At 30.8% G+C, this 22,823-nt stretch overlaps 4 protein-coding genes across 17 annotated transcripts in view; 2 read left to right on the top strand and 2 right to left on the bottom strand.

Annotated features, from left to right (window-relative positions):
* Positions 1-8,297, top strand: part of LOC106786491 (serine/threonine-protein kinase 11-interacting protein) — an 8,817-nt gene extending 520 nt beyond the window's left edge. The window contains exons 1-21 of one of the 8 annotated variants that reach the window (XR_001381649.1): positions 66-229; positions 323-942; positions 1,026-1,322; positions 1,403-1,596; positions 1,672-2,023; positions 2,123-2,491; positions 2,571-2,649; positions 2,733-2,907; positions 3,023-3,155; positions 3,225-3,395; positions 3,800-3,883; positions 4,400-4,535; positions 4,660-4,787; positions 4,875-4,997; positions 5,072-5,262; positions 5,343-5,440; positions 5,527-5,729; positions 5,812-6,119; positions 6,252-6,451; positions 7,409-7,682; positions 8,054-8,079. Coding sequence is in view for 7 of the 8 variants with exons in the window: in XM_014747929.1 (XP_014603415.1) it covers positions 465-942; positions 1,026-1,322; positions 1,403-1,596; positions 1,672-2,023; positions 2,123-2,491; positions 2,571-2,649; positions 2,733-2,907; positions 3,023-3,155; positions 3,225-3,395; positions 3,800-3,883; positions 4,400-4,535; positions 4,660-4,787; positions 4,875-4,997; positions 5,072-5,262; positions 5,343-5,440; positions 5,527-5,729; positions 5,812-6,119; positions 6,252-6,446 (3,714 nt within the window). In the remaining variant the exon portion in view is untranslated. The other 7 variants (XM_014747932.1, XM_014747934.1, XM_014747928.1 and 4 more) reach the window with 7 other exon arrangements.
* A 1,556-nt stretch (positions 8,298-9,853) lies between these two features.
* On the top strand, positions 9,854-16,305 carry LOC106786492 (heat shock 70 kDa protein cognate 3). 3 transcript variants are annotated; one of them, XM_014747937.1, is made up of 10 exons: positions 10,212-10,405; positions 10,672-10,819; positions 10,886-11,105; positions 11,197-11,429; positions 11,503-11,738; positions 13,324-13,407; positions 13,478-13,898; positions 13,988-14,353; positions 14,447-14,850; positions 14,947-16,305. In XM_014747937.1, the coding sequence occupies exons 1-10, from the start codon at positions 10,284-10,286 to the stop codon at positions 15,602-15,604; spliced, it is 2,892 nt and encodes a 963-aa protein (XP_014603423.1). In that variant the 5' UTR covers positions 10,212-10,283; the 3' UTR covers positions 15,605-16,305. The 3 variants fall into 3 exon arrangements, with proteins under 3 accessions (XP_014603422.1, XP_014603423.1, XP_014603421.1); XM_014747936.1 differs by lacking the exons at positions 13,324-13,407; positions 13,478-13,898; positions 13,988-14,353; positions 14,447-14,850; positions 14,947-16,305 and adding an exon at positions 9,854-9,951 and having other exon boundaries at positions 10,215-10,405; positions 11,503-11,966; XM_014747935.1 differs by lacking the exons at positions 10,212-10,405; positions 10,672-10,819; positions 10,886-11,105; positions 11,197-11,429; positions 11,503-11,738 and adding an exon at positions 12,499-12,641 and having other exon boundaries at positions 13,242-13,407.
* Positions 16,306-17,625: 1,320 nt separating this feature from the next.
* Positions 17,626-21,200, bottom strand: LOC106786493 (60 kDa SS-A/Ro ribonucleoprotein-like). 5 transcript variants are annotated; one of them, XM_014747939.1, is made up of 9 exons: positions 21,094-21,198; positions 20,654-20,818; positions 20,312-20,569; positions 19,867-20,236; positions 19,554-19,765; positions 19,261-19,466; positions 18,963-19,083; positions 18,175-18,578; positions 17,626-18,090 (listed from the first exon to the last, which is right to left on the bottom strand). In XM_014747939.1, exons 3-9 carry the CDS (start codon positions 20,543-20,545, stop codon positions 17,958-17,960), a joined length of 1,680 nt encoding a protein of 559 aa, XP_014603425.1. In that variant the 5' UTR covers positions 20,546-20,569; positions 20,654-20,818; positions 21,094-21,198; the 3' UTR covers positions 17,626-17,957. The 5 variants fall into 5 exon arrangements, with proteins under 5 accessions (XP_014603425.1, XP_014603426.1, XP_014603427.1 ...); XM_014747940.1 differs by having other exon boundaries at positions 20,654-20,887; positions 21,094-21,177; XM_014747941.1 differs by lacking the exon at positions 21,094-21,198 and adding an exon at positions 20,888-21,026.
* An 860-nt stretch (positions 21,201-22,060) lies between these two features.
* The window catches only part of LOC106786531 (actin, muscle), a gene marked incomplete in the record, with an annotated part of 2,889 nt that continues 2,126 nt past the window's right edge, over positions 22,061-22,823 (bottom strand). Inside the window, 1 exon segment of the mRNA XM_014748009.1 lies at positions 22,061-22,823. Coding sequence (XP_014603495.1) covers positions 22,662-22,823 — 162 coding nt within the window.

Here is a 22,823-nt window from a genome sequence, read left to right as displayed (position 1 = left end):
AGAGAGAGAGAGAGAGAGAGAGAGAGAGAGAGAGAGAGAGGGAAGGAAAGAAAGAGCGTGTGAGTGAGTTTATAAACAGTCCATAACCATGGTGTCTGCGAAAAGCAACAAATGTTCCATTTTTTATTACGTACTAAAAATAAGAAATATTTCCAACAATCGTATATACGTATATTCTAAACTCATAGCATGCTTATATAACGATAACGGTTGGACAATCTAATATCGCGTATATTTTCATTTTGTTATACATTTGAGATCATGACGTAGATTTAACCATAAGATATACATTAGATAACGAAGATAATATTTATGTCTGTAGGAAATAGTTGAAGATAGTTGTAATTTAGCTGGCAATGCAAGTGTCAAGCCCATGTGTTCTAATCCTCGGCTCTGAATATACGTGATATATATATAAACAATTCTATTTTGAATCTAAGAAAAGTAATGAAATTCGTGAGACAATGAGCAAAATGTCAGAATCAACGAGTAATCTACAACGCCTATCCAACATGCCGGAGATAATGGATTTAGTCAAACTTCTTCGTCAAAATGGTGATAAAGTTCTAAGTGCATCGAGCAAGTTATCTTTATCTACTACATTACTTTATAACTTAAATGAAGCATTTTCATTGATCGTGGACGATGCTGAAGATTTGAAATCTTCATTTCAAGTTTGCAATAGTTCCAAAATAGACTTATTTAGAGATTTGAAATTTTTGCATGACTTTGTACAGAAAACAATCGGTCTAAAGCTGACTCAATACTCGGCGACTAATGTCAAAGTACATGTTGATATTACCAAATTTAGAAGCTTGAAATATTTGGAATTAAAAAAAGTTAGTATTAATTTAGTAAAAGGAATACAAGGAATAAGAGGCCAATTAGAAAGCATTACATGTGCTGGAAGACAGGGCATTACTACTGTAGCACAATTATTAGGTATTACATATAACAATATTTCTATCGACGTCTAGCACATTATGCCTTTTTAACACGAGTCGCTATTGTTCTTCTTTTTCTAGCGACGTGTGGTGGAGATGCCGGAGCAGGATTCGTTTGGGGCTCTTTGAGGCACTTATCGTTACCTCACAATGCTCTAGAACAATTAGACAGATCCTTTGAACTTACACCATGGCTACAAATATTAGATTTGAGTCATAATTTACTAAACAATGCAGGAGAACTTGATTCCTTGCCTAATCTAAAATATCTTAATCTCGGATATAACAAATTGGAAACGGTTCCTGCTTTTAATAAATCGACAATGCATTCTCTTCAAATATTAGTTTTAAAAAATAATTTCATCGAAGATATCAGTGGTACTTTTAATTTACTGTTTACTACTATTCATTTAATATTCAGCTTGAGTTATGAAAATAAAATATTTCTTTTTCTACAGGCTTACAAGGATTGGAGTGTTTAACGGAGATTGACTTGTCATTCAACTGCTTAACAGAACATTCTGTCTTGTGGCCTATTGAAAGGATGTCGGCATTGTTATGGCTATCTTTGGAAGGAAATCCATTGTCATATCATCCAAAACATAGACTGTTATCCATTAAACATTTACATCCATGTTTAATCGATAACAAGGTAAGTTCTATAAAGTGTATAGGTAAAGGTATATTACTTGTAGCCTTACTTATAATCGTTCTTTTTTTGTTATAGTTTGTCTTAGATCATTGGCCTTTGTCAAAATCGGAAAGACTGCTTGTAGAAGACAACCGTGTTTTTCCAATTAGAAACATGCAGTCTAGCGTATCGAGAGACAATTTTGTTTCTTTGTCAGATTCAACTACTTCCAATAATACATTTTCATCCAGTGACTCTTTTGTTTCTAAAGATTTTTTAATAAAAAACCCCCAGGCGTCCAATATAAACGCTAGAGGGGAGAAAAGTTTTACCGCTCTAGGAAAAAGTAGAAAAAAGACAAACGTAAAGGAAGCTGTTATCGCAGAAGAAGACCAGGAAAAAAAGGATTCCATGAATAAATCGGAAGTATTATCTTCTTCGCACTTAGGTAAAAATATTGAATTTAGTCAAATGTGTATTTAAACTATCGCATCCTTATTTATCAAATATATTTATTCTTACTTTTATAAACATCAATCAAACATAGAAACGAAGAAACAAATATTGGCATTGCGAGAGAAATTTGGCAAAGTAAACTGGCTAAGCAGTCAAGCTGGGACCTTCGTTCAAGATATTATGGGTTTGCAATCACCATCACCTACGATTAATTATCTCGTCAATACAAATTCAATATTATCCGAAGACAATTTTGATATAACATCTGTGATAGAAAATAAGGATTCGAATCATACTAATTCAGAAAATTTAAGCAATCCTATTGTTGTTAATTGCAATGACAATGGAAATGCTGATAAAGTAGAAGAAACACACGATAACGAAGCACCGAATAATGACGATTTCACAATTACTCTTGAAAATCCTCCTGAAATCAATCCTTTGTTTGATCTCGAATTAGGTATTATTTATTAATAATGCATATATAATTTGTTATTTGTAATTATTTCAAATAATAACTCTTATCGTTTTGTGCACAGAAAAGGGTGATCTGTATTTAGTACAAAACAGGAAAAATTCTAATGAAATGGAAGAATTATTTTTAGAACTAACGGCCGAGTAAATATCTCATTTCCTTTTTTATTAACTACATTTATGCATATACATAAATTTCATTTGGCATTTATTTAATTAAATTGCAGCGATATAAAGGAAAGAGATACTACAAGTGGAATAGTCAAAAATTCTTGGTCGGCAGCATCTGTTCTATCGTGCGTATTGGGAAGAGGTGAAACACCTATGGTGGACATTATATTCGATACGAAACGTAAAGATAAACAGAACAGAAGATATTTTATAGAATTGGAAGAAGCAAAAGTAAATCTTATCGCACAAAAACACTATTTTACTATTAATATTTATTCATTATTCATTTTGTATACTCATTTATATTCTAACTTTTACTTTTGTTGATTGTTTCTTTTACTAATAGAAAATCGTGTCAACGATCAGTGAAAAGATGAGTGCACACCCTATACTATTAAAAGTTTATAAATGCATGAAGTGTTCGACGCATTTCTCAGATGATGAGGAACATGCAGCTATAATTTTTAGATCTGCAATTGGTTTGTCATTATAATAACGTAAAAATCTTCTTAAGATAGAGTCATAGAAAAAGACAATATCTTTTTCAGGTATGAAGCAGTTGAAATGTCCTACTTGCGCAAGTACATTAGTTATAGAGATGAATGAATTTTCCGAAATGCATTCTAAAAATGACGAAACTCCTGCGCACAAAAACAATAAGTCTATGGAAATGTCTGAAATAATTAATTTGCAACATTCTGAATCGACTTCTAGTATCGGTAACTATATATTTTGTACAATGTGATTGTTAGAATGAGATTTTTTCTAATTGCATACAAATCGAAAAGAAAGCAGAGTTCTTTTTTTAACAAAGTCTAGATGTTGTAAATCATTATAATATTCATAATTTTTGTTTCTATCGTTGTGCGTGTTACATATTATAGCGATAACAATGAGATACACATATAACATATATTAAAAACAATTATTTTTTTAACCTTTTTTCTATGCAATTAAATAACATATTAAATTTTGGCTAGAAGAAGAAATGAATTTAATATAGCAATTAAAAGTAAATCTCTGGTAAAATAATATCGATGAATTAGCAGAATGCAAATGTCATGTCAATGATTGCCTGTCAGTACATTTAATTGTTAACTGGGAATATAACATACTAATCCAGGTGCAGGTGGAACGGAGGGTGAAGCTATATCCGTCAGCACTTCTCTGGTGCACTACGACTCTCACCCCCAAGCCCAAGTCTGCTGTAAGCTCAGCCACAATAATATATATATATATATTATAGCACTCTATACTTTCAGACATTTATTATGAAAGCACAAGTGCACATTAAATATCTTTCAATGTTACAAGTATAAATATACATATCCACTAATAAATAAGCATTAATAAAAAGATAAAAAATGAATTATTTTATATATCAAAGATTATATATACAATAGCTCATATACTTGTAACATAAGCACTCATTCACTTTATAACTATATTAACATGAAAGCTTATATATCAACTCATCCTCTTTAATGATCCCCTTCAAATCTTTAAGCGATGCTTTAATTTTATTGAGATAACATATCTTGTCATTATATATAACTGCAGATGTATTCATATTTTCTTCATATATTTATATTTCCTACTTGTATAGTCACGAAATAATAACAACAAGATTAGTTATAACTCAAGAGAATAATCCATACATTATTCATTATTTGTTATTCATTAATCGTTAATCATTATTAAATATCAATTATTGTATCAACAGGCTCAGCAACTAGTTTAGAAGAATCAAGAGAATCCACGCCTTCGATAAGTGCCATAATTAAAAAGTACGAAAGTGATATAGAAATTCTTAGTAATCCAAGTCAAAGTAGTATCGAAGTTTTGGACGAAGCTTCAAAGTTAGTAAATAGTAGCGAATTTATGGTTACAATTGCAACCATATCTATGCGCGCAATTGCGATATTACTCCTTAACAAAGAAATGAACAAGAAAAATAATATACTCATTGTCTCTTATCTACAGAGCTAATTTAACTCCTAATAGGAAGAAATCGTCGGAAGAAAGATCCGCAAGCGTTGCTCCTTCGCTTTTAACAGTTACGGATGCAATTGGTCCGGTTATGGTTGGATTAACTGAAAGTAGTTCTTCAGGTTTATATTTTTATATGCGTTTTACATTATTCATTTGTTACGTAATTTACTGGTATATATTTATTATTGATATTTGTTCTGTTTTAGGTTCTTTAACTGATAGCATCTGCACAGCATACGAAAATAGAAACGTTAAAAAATGTAATAATAACGAAATGAATTCTGAAAAAGAATCTGTACCTGTAGCAAATATATCTACGATGCTTGGAGGTATTTAAAGACGTTTTCCTGACTGACTTTAGTGTAAATGATGCATTACAAATTACAAACACTTTGATTTTCAGAACTTTTACAAAGTATCAAAATAGGAAGTAATAAATCTTTACTAATAAAGACTGAGGAAGAAATAAACTCTTTAAATAGCAGCGTGCAATATTCTTATACGGATTTCAGTAGTGTTGATCATAGAGTGAAGCTTCATATCATTCTAAACGTCTTTGAACACGAAAGCGAAGAACTTGCTCTTCTTCTTAGGGTACCTTAATTTTACTTATAATTAGTAGTTGTATTATTTATTGTTTATTTCAACTTTAACGTTAATATTCATATTTTTAGGCCGATATATTGATGCACAATCTAAAGGAAGTATTTCCAGGATGTTTAGTTTTTTCTACATCGAAGGTTTATATCCTTAAAATTGATGGACCAGAAGGGTAGGGAGATTCTACTATCTAGGTTTTATGTATTAACACTTTTAAAAATGTTTTCTCTCAAATATATTTGATATTTTATAAAACAGGGAGGACCCGCAGCGTTGGTTGCGCAAAGAATGTAGCTGGACAATAGATAAATTGAGATCTATTGCTGCATTGCCTTTTAAACAAGGTGTTCTAGTAGAGTTACAACAGTCAATAACAATGAACGAAGAATACGTCAGCATTGGTTTATTATGCATATTACAAGATTTTCAGAGAACATCGAATTTTTTATTTTATATAACGGGTAATAGAGAAATATTAATATGTTACGTTTATATATATGCTAACGTATATTACGTTTATTAATGAAATATATTTATCAACAGACCCTCCGCTACCTGCTAGTTGCGAAGTCGAATTTTCTGTACCAGAACATTGCAGTACTTTAATGCACAATTTATTATCAGATATTAAAAAAGATGAAAATAGTGATGATACTGTTAGAATTCTAGCGCTCTTTTCTTCTGCGGTACTGAAATGTCATAATAATACTATGATGACCAAGTACTCTGGACTCTTAATAACAGCATCTACCTTAGTAATATTAGAGGATAATATGCAATGGCTTTTACCAAATACTAAAGTAGTGCCAGTAATATTAAAAGAACAAACTATGAGTAATTTAATGGGAATCGTAAGTAAACCTTGTCTTTCTCTCTCTCTCTCTCTCTCTCTCTCTCTCTCCAAATCAAATTTATTATTACAACGAGTTTTCGATATGTGCATTTAACATTTTCCACGTAGAATAAAATGAAAATAATTTTAGGAACGCTGCGATACGATGTTGGTTTTAAATTTCCTAAACGAGATTGCAGGCTTGGAAGAAACATGGAGTTTGGAATTTATTTCTGTAGGTGCTGTAGAGGCTGTCATTAATTCAATACAATCGCCATGGGAAGAACTGTTTTCAGTACCCCTTCAAGTTACTACCAAATCAGTACTAGATAATGACAAATTTTAAAAAAGGTTGTTTCTATTCTTTAATCTTTGATTGATAATAATAAGCTGTGCCACAAAATATGATGGAGAGATTTTCAATTGAAATGTGTAAAAGTAATTCTGAATCATTAGGATTTCACAAGAAATTTTCTACTAATTGATAAATTTTTCTAGTTTCAATTTTAAACGCGTAAAAGTCAAACGTTTACACATAAGTCACAAATATATAACTTGAAATATTTTTACTATCAACTTTCTAACTTCTTCATATTTTTTTGCATTATTAATAATCTATTATACTTGTCCAGAGATTCATAAAATAAGGCGATGTGGTATTTATCCTCATACATTAGACAATTAAATTAAATATCGTAGCGTCAGTTGCATTATATATTTTTTATGGAAATATTGCACAAGCGTAGGTAACGATGATTGGAAAATTTGATCGAGTTTTTTTCTCTTGTGTAACATAACAAATTTTATTATTATTTATAATTGATAGATATTTTTTTTTTATATCTTGAGAATTGAGCACTATTTATAAAGGGAACAACAAACTAACTATACTGTACTATACTATACTATACTATACTATACTATATACATCTTATTTTGTACAACTCATTTGGCTGTGGTATATGTAATATTTTGAAGATGTAACTATAACTGTGCATATATCCTAAAAATTATTGATACTGTAACTTATTTTTATACCCAGAAATATAAAATCGGTAATGTTCTCAATTGACAATCTTATAGATGCGTTGATATAATTTCACTAAATTATATCGTAAAAGAAGTGTTGGACTTGTATCTTAGCATAAATGCAATATAACACCTCGATTTTACACAAAAATGTTTTAATATATGGTAAAAGAAATATTTTATATATATAAACATACATATATATAAATTATGTAACTATATAAAATGTATGTAATTATTATAATTGTTCTAATAGCATTAATAAATTAATGCTTTTAGCTTAGGCGTTAAATCATTACCCTGGAAGGGAGAGCTCATTACCTTCAACAAAGATAAGTACGATCCAACAATACCATCATCATGAAAGATTTTGGAAGACTGTGCAAAATTTTATTTACATTGGGAAAGAATCAGAGATATAAATATCCTATCAAAAAATATGAAAAAGGAATGCCTCTTAATTGTTACAAATTTTAACATCACTTGGAAATACATTTTAATGGGCAATTCAATTCTTCACGTGTACAAAATGTATTGTCAAACATAGTACTGGGTAATTGAAAACATTATTATGCATTGACTGACAGTTAATAATGTAAAGAAAACTAATTTTTTTTATCTAAGAGATTGTCAGAGCAACAATGTCATTGATATAAATGATTGAAAAAATGTCTTACTTGCACAATACTAAAAAGTAAGAGAATAAAATTAACAGAAAATCAAATCCAATTGAGCATTAAAGTTTTTCACGTATTTTTTATGATTGACTGGAGTGTACGATAGCTTTTCGTGGATACGATGATAGAAAAGAAACAGAACACATCTCTAACATATTTTAAAAAATACACTAAAGAGAATACTCTATAGGTTTTTTAATTTTGCATGGAATAGTTGAACAAACAAGTGATTCATTTTTCTTTATAGGTTTACTATGTAATTTCGTAGAAAAGAAAAAACAAATTAATATTCTAATGACTCAAGATCAGAGGGAAGAAAAAAAGGAAACTGCATTATCGTGGAAAAACAAATTGCGTTATTATACATTGAACAACATTAAATAATTCACAGTTGGTTCGTCGTTTAGTTTAACAGATTGTAAAAAAAATTTCTTTTAAAATAATATTCTTGTATACTCGATTCCCCTCGCGTGATTTGTAAATAAAGATAGAAAATAAAATTTTTTATTATGTATCTTTTATATAAATTCCAGTCAAATTTCTTAACTTAATATTGTAACAAATCTGTTGTAATTTTATAAAATGATCTCGTATCACGATTATGTATATATATATAGATATATATATCTATACACATTAAATATTAATAATAATTATTAATTAATTTCAAAAAATATTTGCATTAGCGTATTTTATTTATATATATCTGAAGTAAAGTACAACGTTGATTTTTAACTATCAGTAATAAATTAAAAACACTTAGATGTTTGGTGTATTCCATAGACTCCTAGGAATAGTGTGACATGAAAATAATTCTTTTAAATATGTTATAGAGAAAAAATTATTATCTAAATATTCGTCATAGTTTAATGTGTCCTATATAAGTCACCGATGAAAGATATTATTTTTTTAATTTTTAATAACGAATTATTATCATTTAGATTCTCGACCTTTTTCTATAAACTCTTGGAAATAATATAAGACCATAAAAGTTAATAAGAAATATCTAATATAGCTTGAAAATATTAATGAATGTACCCATCAATACATTCACTTAGATTATGAAAGGCATTTAATAACCACCCTCGGATTCGAAGTTTTAACGTTTTTTCGAACTTCCAATAGAAATCCAGATTTTCGCGTGAATAAGAGATCGTTTCTCGCGTCGCAAAAATGAAAGACATGTAAGCGGAGTGCATGACGATACAGGAGGTATCACGAAAGAAGTATTTGTCGTCACCACCTAGAACTCTCATTGGTTGGAAATGACGTAAGTAATATCCAATGAAAGTACAGAAAATAAGTAAATACTGTCGGTAAGACAGTAAGAGATCCGATGGTAAATTACCATAAGTATTTACCGACCGTCGATATCATACTGTTTTACCGACAGTATTTACTTATTTTCTGTACTTTCATTGGATATTACTTACGTCATTTCCAACCAATGAGAGTTCTAGGTGATGACGACAAATACTTCTCTTTCGTGATACCTCCTGTATCGTCATGCACTCCGCTTACATGTCTTTCATTTTTGCGACGCGAGAAAACGATCTTAACCACCGGAATATCTGGATTTCTATTGGGAATTGGAAAAAACGTAAAAACTTTAAATCGAGGGTGGCATTTAAATGCTTTCATAGGTATAGCATATCTATTGATAGGTATATTGTTAATTATATATTTCTAGCCATTGGATATTGTTTATTAACTTTTATGAATTTTTATTATTCTTTAGAATTTTGTTTGGAGACGATAACTGCGCAACCTACAACGCTTTAAATTTATGACCAGCATAAGTCACTGCATCGAGTTTTACTCGGACAAGTTTGAATTTATTTAAATTTTATTTTTGTTTTTCTTATTCTTATAATTATAAAGTATGTTTTTTTTTTTTAAATAAAGAAGTGCGAAGTAAGTAGTTAATCTTCGTTCGTTATTCAATATAAAGAGCAAACATTACTTATTGAGGAAAAATCGAAAATTGGCAGTGCGATGTATTTTTATTGTATAAATGAAGGTATTTCCTAATTAAAAACATACTTTACAGTAACGGAAATAAGAAATAGAGAAATAAAAATAATTGTGGACAAATTTTGTTTCGTCTCTCGCCATGTATACAATTGAAGAAGCGTCGTCATCTAGGTAATTCATCTCGCAAACACTATTTGCGCGGTTTATTCGAAGAATTCTATTGCCTTCACGGGTTCCTTGTTAAATAGCGAAATTTTCCGACCTAATAGTAACCGATTCATTTCTTTCCTGTACATAAATTGATTCATACATTATATCACGCTAGAGAAGAAAAAGGATATTTATACAATATTGAAATGTTTTATGATAGGAAATTATAACTTTAAGGGCATTAGGTTGATGAAATTAGTTCATAAAAAAAATAAACCTTGCAGGTGGTTTGCAGTGTTCGAATGATATTTATATTTGGAGCGACGAGAAATTATAATACATAAACATAAAATATGTCAGAAGTTAATCCTAAACACATGCTTCATAGTGGTATTTTTCATCCCGTTTTAAGACTATGGCAATCTCCAAACGTAGAAATGACTGTAAATAATCTTATGTATCCAATTTTTGTATCGTAAGTATTGCTACATAACCTGCCCATTCGAATAATCGTGAAAATGTCTGTTTTGGTATGTAATGTCTAGCTATTTCTTTAAAAAAAAGTAGTATAAAATATTTTTATATGTTATTTATCGTTTTTAATGTAATCAATTATATTAAATTATTGAATAATTATTATAACTTGTGTTACATAATATAGCGTTACTTATATTAATGATTGATCTATAAAAAGGTTATTATGGATAAGTATTTGTAATCATTGATTGATACTTCTTTTAGCGATAATAAAAATGACAAGGAGCCGATCAAAAGTATGCCTGGTGTACATCGTTATGGTATTAATCGATTACACGAGGATTTACAGCCATTAATTTCTAAAGGATTACAATCAATATTATTATTTGGAGTCTCTAAACATCTAGCGAAAGTAAATATTCCCATTTTCTAGTCGTTTGTCTTTAACTATCGCACAGATACAGATTTATTTTTGTAGGATCGCATTGGCTCCAATGCTGACAGCAGAGAAAATCCTATAGTTCAGGCGGTGCCATTAATAAGGCAATGGTTTCCAAATTTAGTAGTAGCATGCGATGTGTGCTTGTGCCCTTATACTGTTCATGGTCATTGCGGTATTTTAAATGACGATGGAACTATCGATAACAGTGCAAGCATTAAACGTATTTCTGAAATTGCAGTCACATATGCAAAAGCTGGTTTGATTTATTTCTTTAAACATATATCGTTAAAATAAGTAAACATTTATCTATATCTCCTTTTCCGTTTTATTTGAATATAATACAACAGGTGCACACATAGTTGCTCCATCCGATATGATGGATGGTAGAGTAGGTGCAATAAAACAACAATTAGTTGCGGCTGGATTGGCAAATAAAGTTGCCGTATTATCGTATGCAGTTAAATTTGCATCAGGATTTTATGGACCTTTCAGAGATGCATCCCAATCAGCCCCAAAATTTGGTAATCGTAAATGTTACCAATTACCACCGGGTAGTAATGGATTAGCAGCTAGAGCTGCTGTAAGTTTAGTATTATATTATCTTTATATAGTATTTATATTTAATATTAATAACTTTTCTTTTTTTTTAAAAGGCTAGAGATATAGCAGAAGGTGCAGACATGATTATGGTCAAACCAGGATTACCTTACTTAGATGTAATCAGACATACAAAAGATGCGCATCCAGAATATCCTATGTTCGTTTATCAAGTCTCTGGAGAATATGCGATGCTATATCATGGTGCACAAAACGGTGCAATTAACTTGGAAGATGTACTAAACGAAGTCCTATTGTCGATGCGACGAGCAGGAGCAGATTGTATCATAACATACTTTACGCCCTTAATTTTAGATATGTTAATGCCTAAGTGTAAATATTAATTATTTTACAGCTCTTGTATAATTATGTGATTTTACGTATAAGTTACTCGAATTACTTATCACGTAATATCTGGGGGCAAGATCAAATACTATAGTAGTAATGTATAAATGAATGTACATATATTTATATATGTTTAACGAGAGAACAATTTTGGAAAATAAATTTCAATGATTAATTCAAATGATAAGCATATTACTTAACATTATATTAAGTTATACAATAAATTATTATATGCAATAATATATGTACACGTATCATTACACTTTATCTAACCTATAATTCAATAAATTAATGATACCTATAATATTCGAAAACGATTAATCAGCAGTTAATCAATAGTTAATTGCTATGCTATTTGAATTGATATTTTGGTATCTTGACATTTATTTTCTTCTTTTTTTTCCAAGTGTCCTCCTAAAAGAATTCCAGGTTATATATATACATATATATATTTATAGATAAATATAGATGATAATAACATATTGTAATGTTACATCATTACATGGAAACTACTATAGGTGCAGTTGTATAAAGATTTACCATCAGAATACCAATAACAAATGCTGACGATTCGTCCGAATTTTCTGGAATGGAAATCCTGTTATGACGTGGGCCTATAAACGTCAGCCAACTGTATACAGGAGAACCAATGGATTCACTTTATTCCCTTATCTCATAGCAATTTTAACCAATCAGTGCGAGCCACGACGAAATCTTACCGTTAATATCAACGCACCGAATTCCGACTGCAGTCAGTCGATTCCGAATTGTTTGAGTGAAGTTATACTGTACGAGGAACTAGTTGAATTCTACTTTCGTCAAGGAAGAGTAATACTTATTTATTCAATTGGTATATAATCATTTTTTAATAATAATCGCTTCATTTAATATCCTAGTTAAAATAAAATTGTCATTTAATTTGTCTATTTTTGAAATTATATGCCAATCCATATGATTTTAGTGCGAAATTTTCCATTTCTCGTGCCACGTATCGCGTTAAATTCTATCTGGAGTATATACATGTACTAGCTTCGATATTCATTATTATCTACTTTTCTCTCTTTACTTTTGTAAATATATTAGTATTAAGTAAATAGAAGGTATATAGAAGAATTTGTATAATTTGAAGAAAAATGAGAAAACTCCACCTTATTTAAATCATCCCACACACTCGATGACTGCTCTGTCAATGTCATTGGCATTGTCATTTTTAACTAATGAATGTATTCAAATATATTCTATCTTTTGTATTAACAAATGAACGAATGAATGACATAAATTTGTACATTTATTTTTTATTCATTAATGATGTATAACACGTTGAATTATTGATTAACTTGTAGAATGATATAGAATCTAGTTGTCTCATACTTAACTTGTACCCTTTTTAGAATGAAAAAATAATAAGATATGAGAATGTAATGAATGGTCATTTTGAATAAATTTTCAGGATATCTAAGGAAATCTAAGGAAAATAGATTAATAATGAAAGGAGCAAAAGCTCTACTATTGCTAAGGCTACTTACAGCCTTTGCATTTGCCAAAGAGGATAAAAAGGATAAAAAAGAAGATATTGGGACGGTGATAGGGATTGATTTGGGTACTACATACTCTTGGTAAGTATAATTTATAAGAAATTGTATAAAATAAACGAAACGTTATTGTTACAATAAAGAATTTTTATAGCGTTGGTGTATATAAAAATGGGCGCGTGGAAATTATTGCCAATGATCAGGGAAATAGAATTACACCATCTTATGTAGCTTTTACTAGCGATGGGGAACGATTGATCGGCGATGCTGCCAAAAATCAATTAACTACAAATCCTGAGAATACAATTTTTGACGCTAAACGTCTAATTGGACGTGAATGGATGGATACCACGGTGCAGCATGACGTTAAATTCTTCCCGTTTAAAGTTATGGAAAAGAATAACAAACCGCATATAGAAGTTCAAACTAGTCAGGGTAAAAAGATATTTGCACCCGAGGAAATCTCTGCTATGGTATTGGGTAAAATGAAAGAAACCGCAGAAGCGTATTTAGGGAAAAAAGTAACCCATGCTGTAGTAACAGTTCCTGCATATTTCAATGACGCGCAAAGACAAGTAAGGAAGAGAAAATGATTAACATTAAGAGTAGAAGAGTATTCCGTATAAACATATGTTTCTATAAATTTTACCTTTTTGTGTAACAGGCCACAAAGGATGCGGGTACCATCTCTGGACTTAATGTAATGAGAATTATTAATGAACCAACTGCCGCTGCTATTGCTTATGGCTTAGATAAGAAAGATGGAGAGAAGAATGTCTTAGTCTTTGACTTGGGAGGTGGTACCTTTGACGTTAGTTTACTCACTATTGACAATGGCGTCTTTGAAGTCGTTGCTACCAATGGTGATACTCACTTGGGTGGAGAAGACTTTGATCAGCGTGTTATGGATCACTTTATCAAGCTGTATAAGAAGAAAAAGGGTAAAGACATTCGAAAGGATAACAGAGCCGTACAGAAACTTCGCCGTGAAGTTGAAAAAGCTAAGAGAGTACTCAGCGCTAGTCATCAAGTACGTATACGCAATTATATTTATATTACGTTCATTTTCTTCCCACCCATGTTATATGCGTCTTTGTATTTATTATATTTATATCGTCCTTAGGTGAGAATAGAAATTGAATCGTTCTTCGAAGGGGAAGATTTCTCTGAAACTTTGACGCGTGCTAAATTTGAAGAGCTTAATATGGATCTCTTCCGTAGTACTCTTAAACCTGTACAAAAAGTATTGGAAGATTCCGATATGAGTAAAAAAGATGTACATGAAATTGTCCTTGTTGGTGGGTCAACTAGAATACCCAAAGTTCAACAGTTGGTTAAAGAATTCTTTGGTGGTAAAGAACCTTCAAGGGGTATTAATCCTGATGAGGCTGTCGCGTACGGTGCTGCGGTCCAAGCCGGTGTTCTTTCGGGCGAACAAGACACGGATGCAATCGTACTTTTGGATGTTAATCCGCTTACCATGGGTATAGAGACTGTAGGAGGTGTCATGACTAAGCTCATTCCAAGGTAACTAATTATAATAGTTATCGCAATTGATATCTTTTTTATTCCGATAATAAATATCAATGTATATATCAATTGATTATTTTTCCATAATTTCAGAAATACTGTCATTCCTACGAAAAAATCTCAAATTTTCTCAACTGCGTCGGATAACCAACACACCGTTACGATTCAAGTATACGAAGGCGAGCGGCCTATGACTAAAGACAATCATCTTCTTGGGAAATTCGATTTAACTGGAATTCCACCGGCTCCCCGCGGAATACCTCAAATAGAAGTTACATTTGAAATCGATGCCAATGGTATTCTACAAGTTTCCGCGGAGGACAAAGGCACTGGAAATCGAGAGAAAATAGTTATTACCAATGATCAAAATAGACTAACACCCGACGATATCGAAAGAATGATCAAAGATGCTGAAAAGTTTGCGGACGATGATAAGAAACTAAAGGAAAGAGTAGAGGCTCGTAACGAGCTCGAATCATATGCATATTCATTGAAAAATCAACTAGCCGACAAGGAAAAACTTGGCTCTAAAGTTAGCGATTCGGACAAGGCGAAGATGGAGGAAGCAATCGACGAGAAGATCAAGTGGTTAGAAGATAATCAGGATACAGATCCGGAAGAGTACAAGAAACAGAAGAAAGAACTATCGGACATAGTTCAACCGATTATAGCCAAATTGTATCAAGGTGCGGGTGGTGGTGTACCGCCAACTGCTGGTGAAGAAGATGATGATCTAAAAGATGAACTATAACCTTTCAAGAATCCACGAAGCATCTTTGTTCATAATTAGACTGATGAAATAATCAACTTCCCAAACGAGGAATGCATCGAGGACCTACTAATATGTGTCAGATGATAATGTCTTCATGGTGGATCGATATCGAAACCGAGTCTCACAATAAAAATTTCAAAATCCTTTATAGATACACACTCACACACACATACAGTGATTTATCATGGATCGCATGTTAATAGACTCTCTATCATACATGTTTCTTACAAGGAGCGACTATCGTTCACCATCATATTCTCTACTGAAAAGAAGAAAGACAAAAGAAGAATGAACTTATATATATATATATACATATATATATATATGTATATATATAACTTCGTTAATGGGGGGAATTTATTTAAAAAGTTCTTAGATAAGACTCTGCGTATTGTTAGTTTATTTTAATTGTTTTATATGTTTGTTCTTAAGTCTAATCCATAAGCCAATCTTATATACTGATGTGTTTCGAATATGCAATGGGATGTATGTGAGTATGATTGAGTTTAAAAATATTTACAATTTGTAGTTATATCCAAGAGAAAAAAAGAGAGGGAAATAAAAAAAAAAACTGCAAGGAAAACTATAGTACTGTGTACAATACAGATAATGTATAAGTGTGAAAGCGCGTCATATATTAATACCATATATGTACTAAATAAATACATTTTTTCAATAAATATCCTTTAAATGCCATTTATTTAATCCCATTTTATTAATGAATTAAAATGAAAAATAAAAGATTCATGAACGAGGGATTACGTTCGTAATATATCGATTTATTTAGTTCAAATATATATATATATATATGTATACACACACTTTCAAATAACTGCATGTATATTTTTTTCCACATTTTGGATGAATTATAACATTTAATGTATTATGATTTAAACAAATATAAATATTGTTACATACACAAATTAAATGTAATATTCCTAAAATATATTTATATTTTGGAGCTTTTCTTGACCGTAATATAATTGTACAAATATTATTGAATTACTCTTCTTGCAATTGTTACTGACAAAATGTCACATATTCTTCTTTCGTATTAAAATAGATTTGTTAACACAAATTAACCATTTGATTCGTGATTTACCAACAAGGGATGCAAGTGTCATGCCTGAATATTTTGGGCACTTAATTTAAATTTCTTTCGGATCTGAGAACACATCCACACTGTATTTTTTAATAATGTCAAAAATGTGTTTCTTATTTATGATTGGTAATTCAAGGATCAAAATAAAGATTAATTAAAATATCATTGTATTATATTCTATGTTATAAAGAAAATTGTGAGTAATTATTTTTATAGATATTACTACCCAACAAATTAATAGACATGGTACGCCTCTGATAATTTGCTTATCCATTTTTCTAGTTTGAACAATATGTTTTGCGTATCACAGTATTATATCGGTAATGTAGTATTTTGGGTTTAAGTTGTAATTACTTTGGATATGACAAATATGAAATCTAACGGTTAAATTATATTAATATAACTATAAATTCTTTGGAGCTAAATGCATATCACAGTGGAATAATTTTCGATGCTTTATATCATTTTAATGCTTATTCCAATGTTTAGAAGCGTACCAGTCGTCATTAGATATATCATTCTAACGATTATCATCTTGAATCTACGTATCTAATTGAAGATATTACAAAAAGCTTTACCGCCAACCAGTGGAAATAAGCGAGCAAACAAATTTAAGTAAATATATTTTGTTTATATTCTTTTAATATGTTAAAAAGGCACCATAGATTAGCACGTGAATTACATAATTTTACCAAGTACTTGCCAAGTACCCATTTTTTAAACAAGTAAATCATCTAAAATTGAATTGCATTTCTTTCCAAATTTTAACAAGAAACGTATTGGATTCTATACTTTATGTATAAGATCTATAGCTGCTAGAAAAATGCAATATACATCGTCATTGACTTAATATTAATATTTTATAATGAGATGATATAGAAAAGTTAACGCAATATAATTAATGTTAAATACGTTTATTATCGCCTGTCACAGGACTTTCTACTTGAAATTTCATTCTTTAATAAGATTGAAACATTATTGTTTCATAATTCTTTGTAAATTTGTCTTCACTCAAAAGGGATTCTCATCGAATGAGCGATACAAAATTTGTTAAAATTATTGTAGGATTGTTATGAAAAATCGTGTAGAAATGGATGATTTTAGTAGAGATTTACCTTTGTAAAAATTGTTGCATGATAATATTTCATCCAATTAAAAACGCTAAATTTCTTACTCGAGAAAATGGAGTTAAATCATGAGTACAGCATATTGTATTATAGCTGATTTTCTTCAAAAGAGTGACTTTGCAAAAGCTTGTATAACCATAGGCACGGTTACATCAAAACCGTAAATTGTTAAAATGTTTCTGTTGTATAAATCTTCTTTGCACGTTTTTGAAGAACAGACAACGCAATTTATTAATCTACAAAAAATATTTCACATTAATCCTTGTTGGAATAGACATTGAATACACGCACATAAATAAAATGAAAAGCTAAATTCTTACTTTGCGTGGGGAAGATTCATTCTTTTTTTATATTCTTCAAAGTTCTCTTCGCATTCGTTGTAGTCTACTATATCGTTCACGACGTTAATAAACACATCATACTGATAACTTTGTTTGGATGCCCATTTAATAGGGGTGCTTAAACGGATATTTTTATTTGACATAGGCTGATATGTACTAATTAGCGAAAAAAAATCTAATGACTGATTCAAATTGACAATATCAACGTCGATGATGTCAAATACAGCAACAGTGACATCTTTCTCGCATCGAGAAAGCGTATACGCTAGTAAGAAACCAGCTTCTGCCCCATTCACAATACCATTGTGCCACGTATTAGACTCCCACATTACTTTGTTAGCATTAATCGTTATCATATAACGCAAGCCAGTAGATTTGAGATTCTGTGGATAAAAATTGGCAGGAAAAATAATTAATGGGGCGTAATACTTACCTTATATATTGTTACGACCCTGTTTTGAGCCGTCCCTGGAAAAAGGACGTGAAGGCCCCCAAAAATGAAATGCTTCCCAGAGAAGTAACGCTCCCGCCCAAACTCAGATTACAAAAGATTAACAAAGAACTTTATTTATAGAACTCTAACAACCGTTAAGGGTTTATCTACAATTTTCCGTAATATATCACGTCCGTTCTTTTCGAGCTCCTCTCAAGATCTTCCCGATCAACAACCCGTCGCCTGGAAACGGCCTTCACGTCCTTTTTCCAGGGACGGCTCAAAACAGGGTCGTAACAATATGTATATACCGAGTCAATATTATGAAACTTACCATAATTGAAAGATCGAAGGCTTGGTGTAATGCACTTATAATCTTAGAGTTTGGTCTTGGCGAAGGACGATATGGTTTCTTTGCTTGTACTTTCATTTTTCGTTTCTCGTATGACAATGGCCTTTGAAAGATACATTACTCGTTAATAACTTGACATGCTGATCAAAGTGATGGCTAGAACCATCACTGTCAACCCTAGTGTAAACCTATGTATTGTTTTAGTATCAATCTACATATAAAATAATAGCATTATAAGTTGTACGGCGTAGACACGATGCTATACGTCTATATATCTTACTTTCCGGAGTGTAGATAATTTTGTAAAGTTATGTAAATAAATATTGGATGTATATTGCTGCAAGCTAATCTGTCCTTATTAGTAATCTCATCTATTATTTTGTCAATAATTGGAGCATCTGCTTTCAATAATCCCAAATTGTGTATTCTTTGCAAATTACTCAGAAGCGTATGTAAATCCATTGACGGTACCAATGAATTCCAAATCTGTAAAGACAATAATTTATCTTTAAAAAGGAAAAAAAAACTATTAAAATAAGAAAATTGAAATAAGAATACTTGTAGATCTCATACCTCGGTAGATTTCAACATGTGACCAGGGACATGGTCTAATGTTAATTCGTACTTTTCTAAAAGACCAGCTGCCTGAACTATATCATTGCAATGTTTGAAATTTTCGATCCTTTCGATGTATTCAATCAATGCTTGTACATTTGAGTTATCGGCAAAGAATTTTTTAGTTTTATCCAAACCATGTATTATGTACTTAAGTATCACTTCTTTTTCTATTTTAAACAGTATATATGTTAATAAATTATTTAAGTAATTAATAAACATTAATCACTATTTTTTGCTGTTGCTTGTTAATGGATTATCAATAGTTTACCTGTTGTATCAGGATGTGGATGAGAGAGTTTGACTATATCCTTGTGCTTCCATCCATGTCTGCCTTTACATCTTGTTACACATTTAGCTAATTCTAAGGGTTCCTTGGAAAGATACCAATTATTAACAGTTTTACGCAATCCATGACCCCATCCATGGCTAGGCTTAACAGGGTGTAGCATTGAGATTTTGCGTTTACTTAATTCAGATGTGAATTTGATAAATAGAATAAAATGTTCTGGCAATGAACAAATCTTGCCTACTATCGAATAAGCCGCATGACGTAAACTTTCACTATAAACTTGCTTGCAACATACCGCCAATGCGAATATCAATGTCTCAAAATGCGGAACAAGATTACTCTCGAATGCCTGAAATATTTATGTATTATAAGAATTTCATATAGATGACATAGTTAGTTTGATTTTAAATTAAAAATTTTTTACTTTTAGAATTATTTCGACTGGCAATAGTGGCTTCTTTTCATCTGCAGCTAATTTCTCTATACATTCAAGATGAATTGCTAAAAAATAATTATGGGCAATGAAATTTTCTGGCTGATAAATGGCAAGTTCTTTTCCAACGTATAGAAATGCAGACATTTGTTCTTCAGGAGAATAAAAACCAAATTCTATTTCCTTAAACTCTTCGTTTGTCTCCGAGGCTTTAGTTGCATCCATTTTTTAATGTACTAGTTCAATGCACTGGAAAAAGATATTTTTCAAATTAAAGTTTTATAAAATAATATGTAGACTGTAATATGTTAATGTCTAAAAAAAAATGTATACTCTGGTCATCTGGTTTATTATAAAGGAAAAAATTCTCATTTCTATGGTATTAGATCAGTTAATAGGACCCATGTCCCATGGATTTGTATGTCCCTCATTTATAGGATTAAATGATAGAGAAAAAGGAGAATAGTTCTTCTTCAAGGAATACTTATGTACATAGACCTGGGGCACATTTGGAGAAGTCATCAATGATATCACCATCATTATCTATACTACATTAAATATTCTTACCTGTAATAAGAATGCACAGAGAGTAACGTTGGCATTACCAACAAATTCATATTCTTTAAACGTGTGTGTGTGTGTGTGTGTGTATTGTGTGGTGTGTGGATATACGCGCGCGTGTATGTGGAATCGATAAAGACAGTACTTTTGTTATTAATTACAAAATATAATATAAATATTAGCAAAAAAATATGTAATTATAAACAAATTACCTGGTATCTACGTAGAAAGCTACGTGTACGCCCAACCAACGAACAAACCTCACTAGATGCACGCGCAAATTCTTACAACTGTGGTAACAGCCAATAGAAGTCTCTTGCTACGCAAAAGTATACGTACCAACTAATCAAAAACGACGATTAACAAAAGCGTTTACAAATTCTAATGCAAATAAATATTGCAATATTTGAATTCGTTTGTAGATAAATAAAATATATATTCTTAAAGTTTGAAATTATAAGTTGTGAATGAATTAATTATCGACATGCATGTGTATAATTATTATATTACCGTAATATGATAACGGTACTCTCTAAGCAAATAAAATCGCACGTATATGTCGATCAATCACAGAAAACAATCCGTTTCATTATTGGAAATGGGCCTTGATTTTATATCGTAAAAGAATAGTATTATCATGTAGTCTGATTATATTATACCAGAGTAAATTTCGTTATTTCAATAAATATTGACGAATAATCTGTGTGTGTGGGGGGGGAACCATTTTGAAGAAAAATATAATAAAAGACAGCAGATATATTTTGTTTATTTATTAAATATGTAAAGGGATCTATGAAATGATTCTTGTCTCACGTTTCGAATCAAATGTTACCGCTCTGTACTACATCGTAATTCGAATTGGCACAGGCGCGTGACAGAGCATGTTGCTATCTATGAGGAAGGCGCCATATATGGACTCGTAAGACTAAAACCTACTTTAGATAACGAATTATATAAAAAGAATATTCTTTTGTAGATACCTCTATAACGATACTCGAGTGATTAATTAAACATGTTATATTAATTCAGTCGACGAGTATTATATGTATTATAATGATACATTTTGGTGAGTGATTGATTGGTTTGTAGGTATTCAAACGGCAACATACCGCTTCCAAAATTTACTTAATTAATTTTCATTTAATGTTCAAAGGTCTATGCAATAAGTAAAAGAATTGATGAAATTAATTATCTATTCTGAAATCATTACAAAGTATTAGAATTTACTTCAAACAGAAGAATTTCTTGTTTATGCTATATTATGGTATACATTTTAATATTATTCATTTTAATGTAGCATTATAACGTAGACATGGTTTATAATAAAGAAAAATAAAATAAAAACGAAGTGGCCCATACGAAAGAACATATATTACTCGTGGCAGAATGAAGATGGATCGCTTTTTAACGATTGCGAGTGTTATGAAAAAATCAATATTCATAATAAACAGTCGTATTTGTATAAACTACAAAGTAAAATACAGTCTGATAAATGTGTACAGTAAAGGCAATCAATTGTTTTCTCTTTGCCAATTTATCATATTTCCTTATTCTGATCTCTTCTTTTCTTCGTCGTATTCTCTTTTCACCTGTACAACCTATCTGCTTAAATAGCGAACACGGCGAGGCTTATTAATATATAGATGTGTCATAATTGACAAAGAAAAAGAAAAAAAGGAAAAGAAAAAAGTGAAAAGAAGAGAAGAGAAAAAAAAGGAAAATAAGAAAAAATATGAAAATGGATTTGGAAGATACGGATTAACAATAAAATTATTTTTTTTTAGAAGCATTTGCGGTGAACGATGCCAGGGCCAGACTCGTCGTATTCCTGTTTCGAAATCCACATTTGTTGGAAGGTAGATAGGGAAGCGAGAATGGAGCCACCGATCCATACGGAGTATTTCCTCTCGGGAGGTGCAATGATCTTGATCTTGATGGTCGA

This window comes from Polistes canadensis, unplaced genomic scaffold, assembly GCF_001313835.1.
Source record: "Polistes canadensis isolate GaletaPanama2010 unplaced genomic scaffold, ASM131383v1 scaffold_75, whole genome shotgun sequence".
Taxonomy (NCBI): domain Eukaryota; kingdom Metazoa; phylum Arthropoda; class Insecta; order Hymenoptera; family Vespidae; genus Polistes; species Polistes canadensis.
Note: the sequence above shows the minus strand (reverse complement) of the source record. Positions and strands in the feature narration are given on the sequence as shown.

Excerpts from the sequence above, each read along its gene's own strand:
- LOC106786492 (XM_014747937.1), top strand. The coding sequence starts at position 10,284 with ATGTCAGAAGTTAATCCTAAACACATGCTTCATAGTGGTATTTTTCAT. Across the intron at positions 13,899-13,987 it reads TCAATGACGCGCAAAGACAA|GCCACAAAGGATGCGGGTAC; the intron begins GTAAGGAAGAGA and ends TTTGTGTAACAG. Across the intron at positions 14,354-14,446 it reads TACTCAGCGCTAGTCATCAA|GTGAGAATAGAAATTGAATC; the intron begins GTACGTATACGC and ends TATCGTCCTTAG.
- LOC106786493 (XM_014747938.1), bottom strand. The coding sequence starts at position 20,545 with ATGGATGCAACTAAAGCCTCGGAGACAAACGAAGAGTTTAAGGAAATA. Across the intron at positions 19,766-19,866 it reads TCCACATCCTGATACAACAG|AAAAAGAAGTGATACTTAAG; the intron begins GTAAACTATTGA and ends TGTTTAAAATAG. Across the intron at positions 19,467-19,553 it reads ACATGTTGAAATCTACCGAG|ATTTGGAATTCATTGGTACC; the intron begins GTATGAGATCTA and ends TTGTCTTTACAG.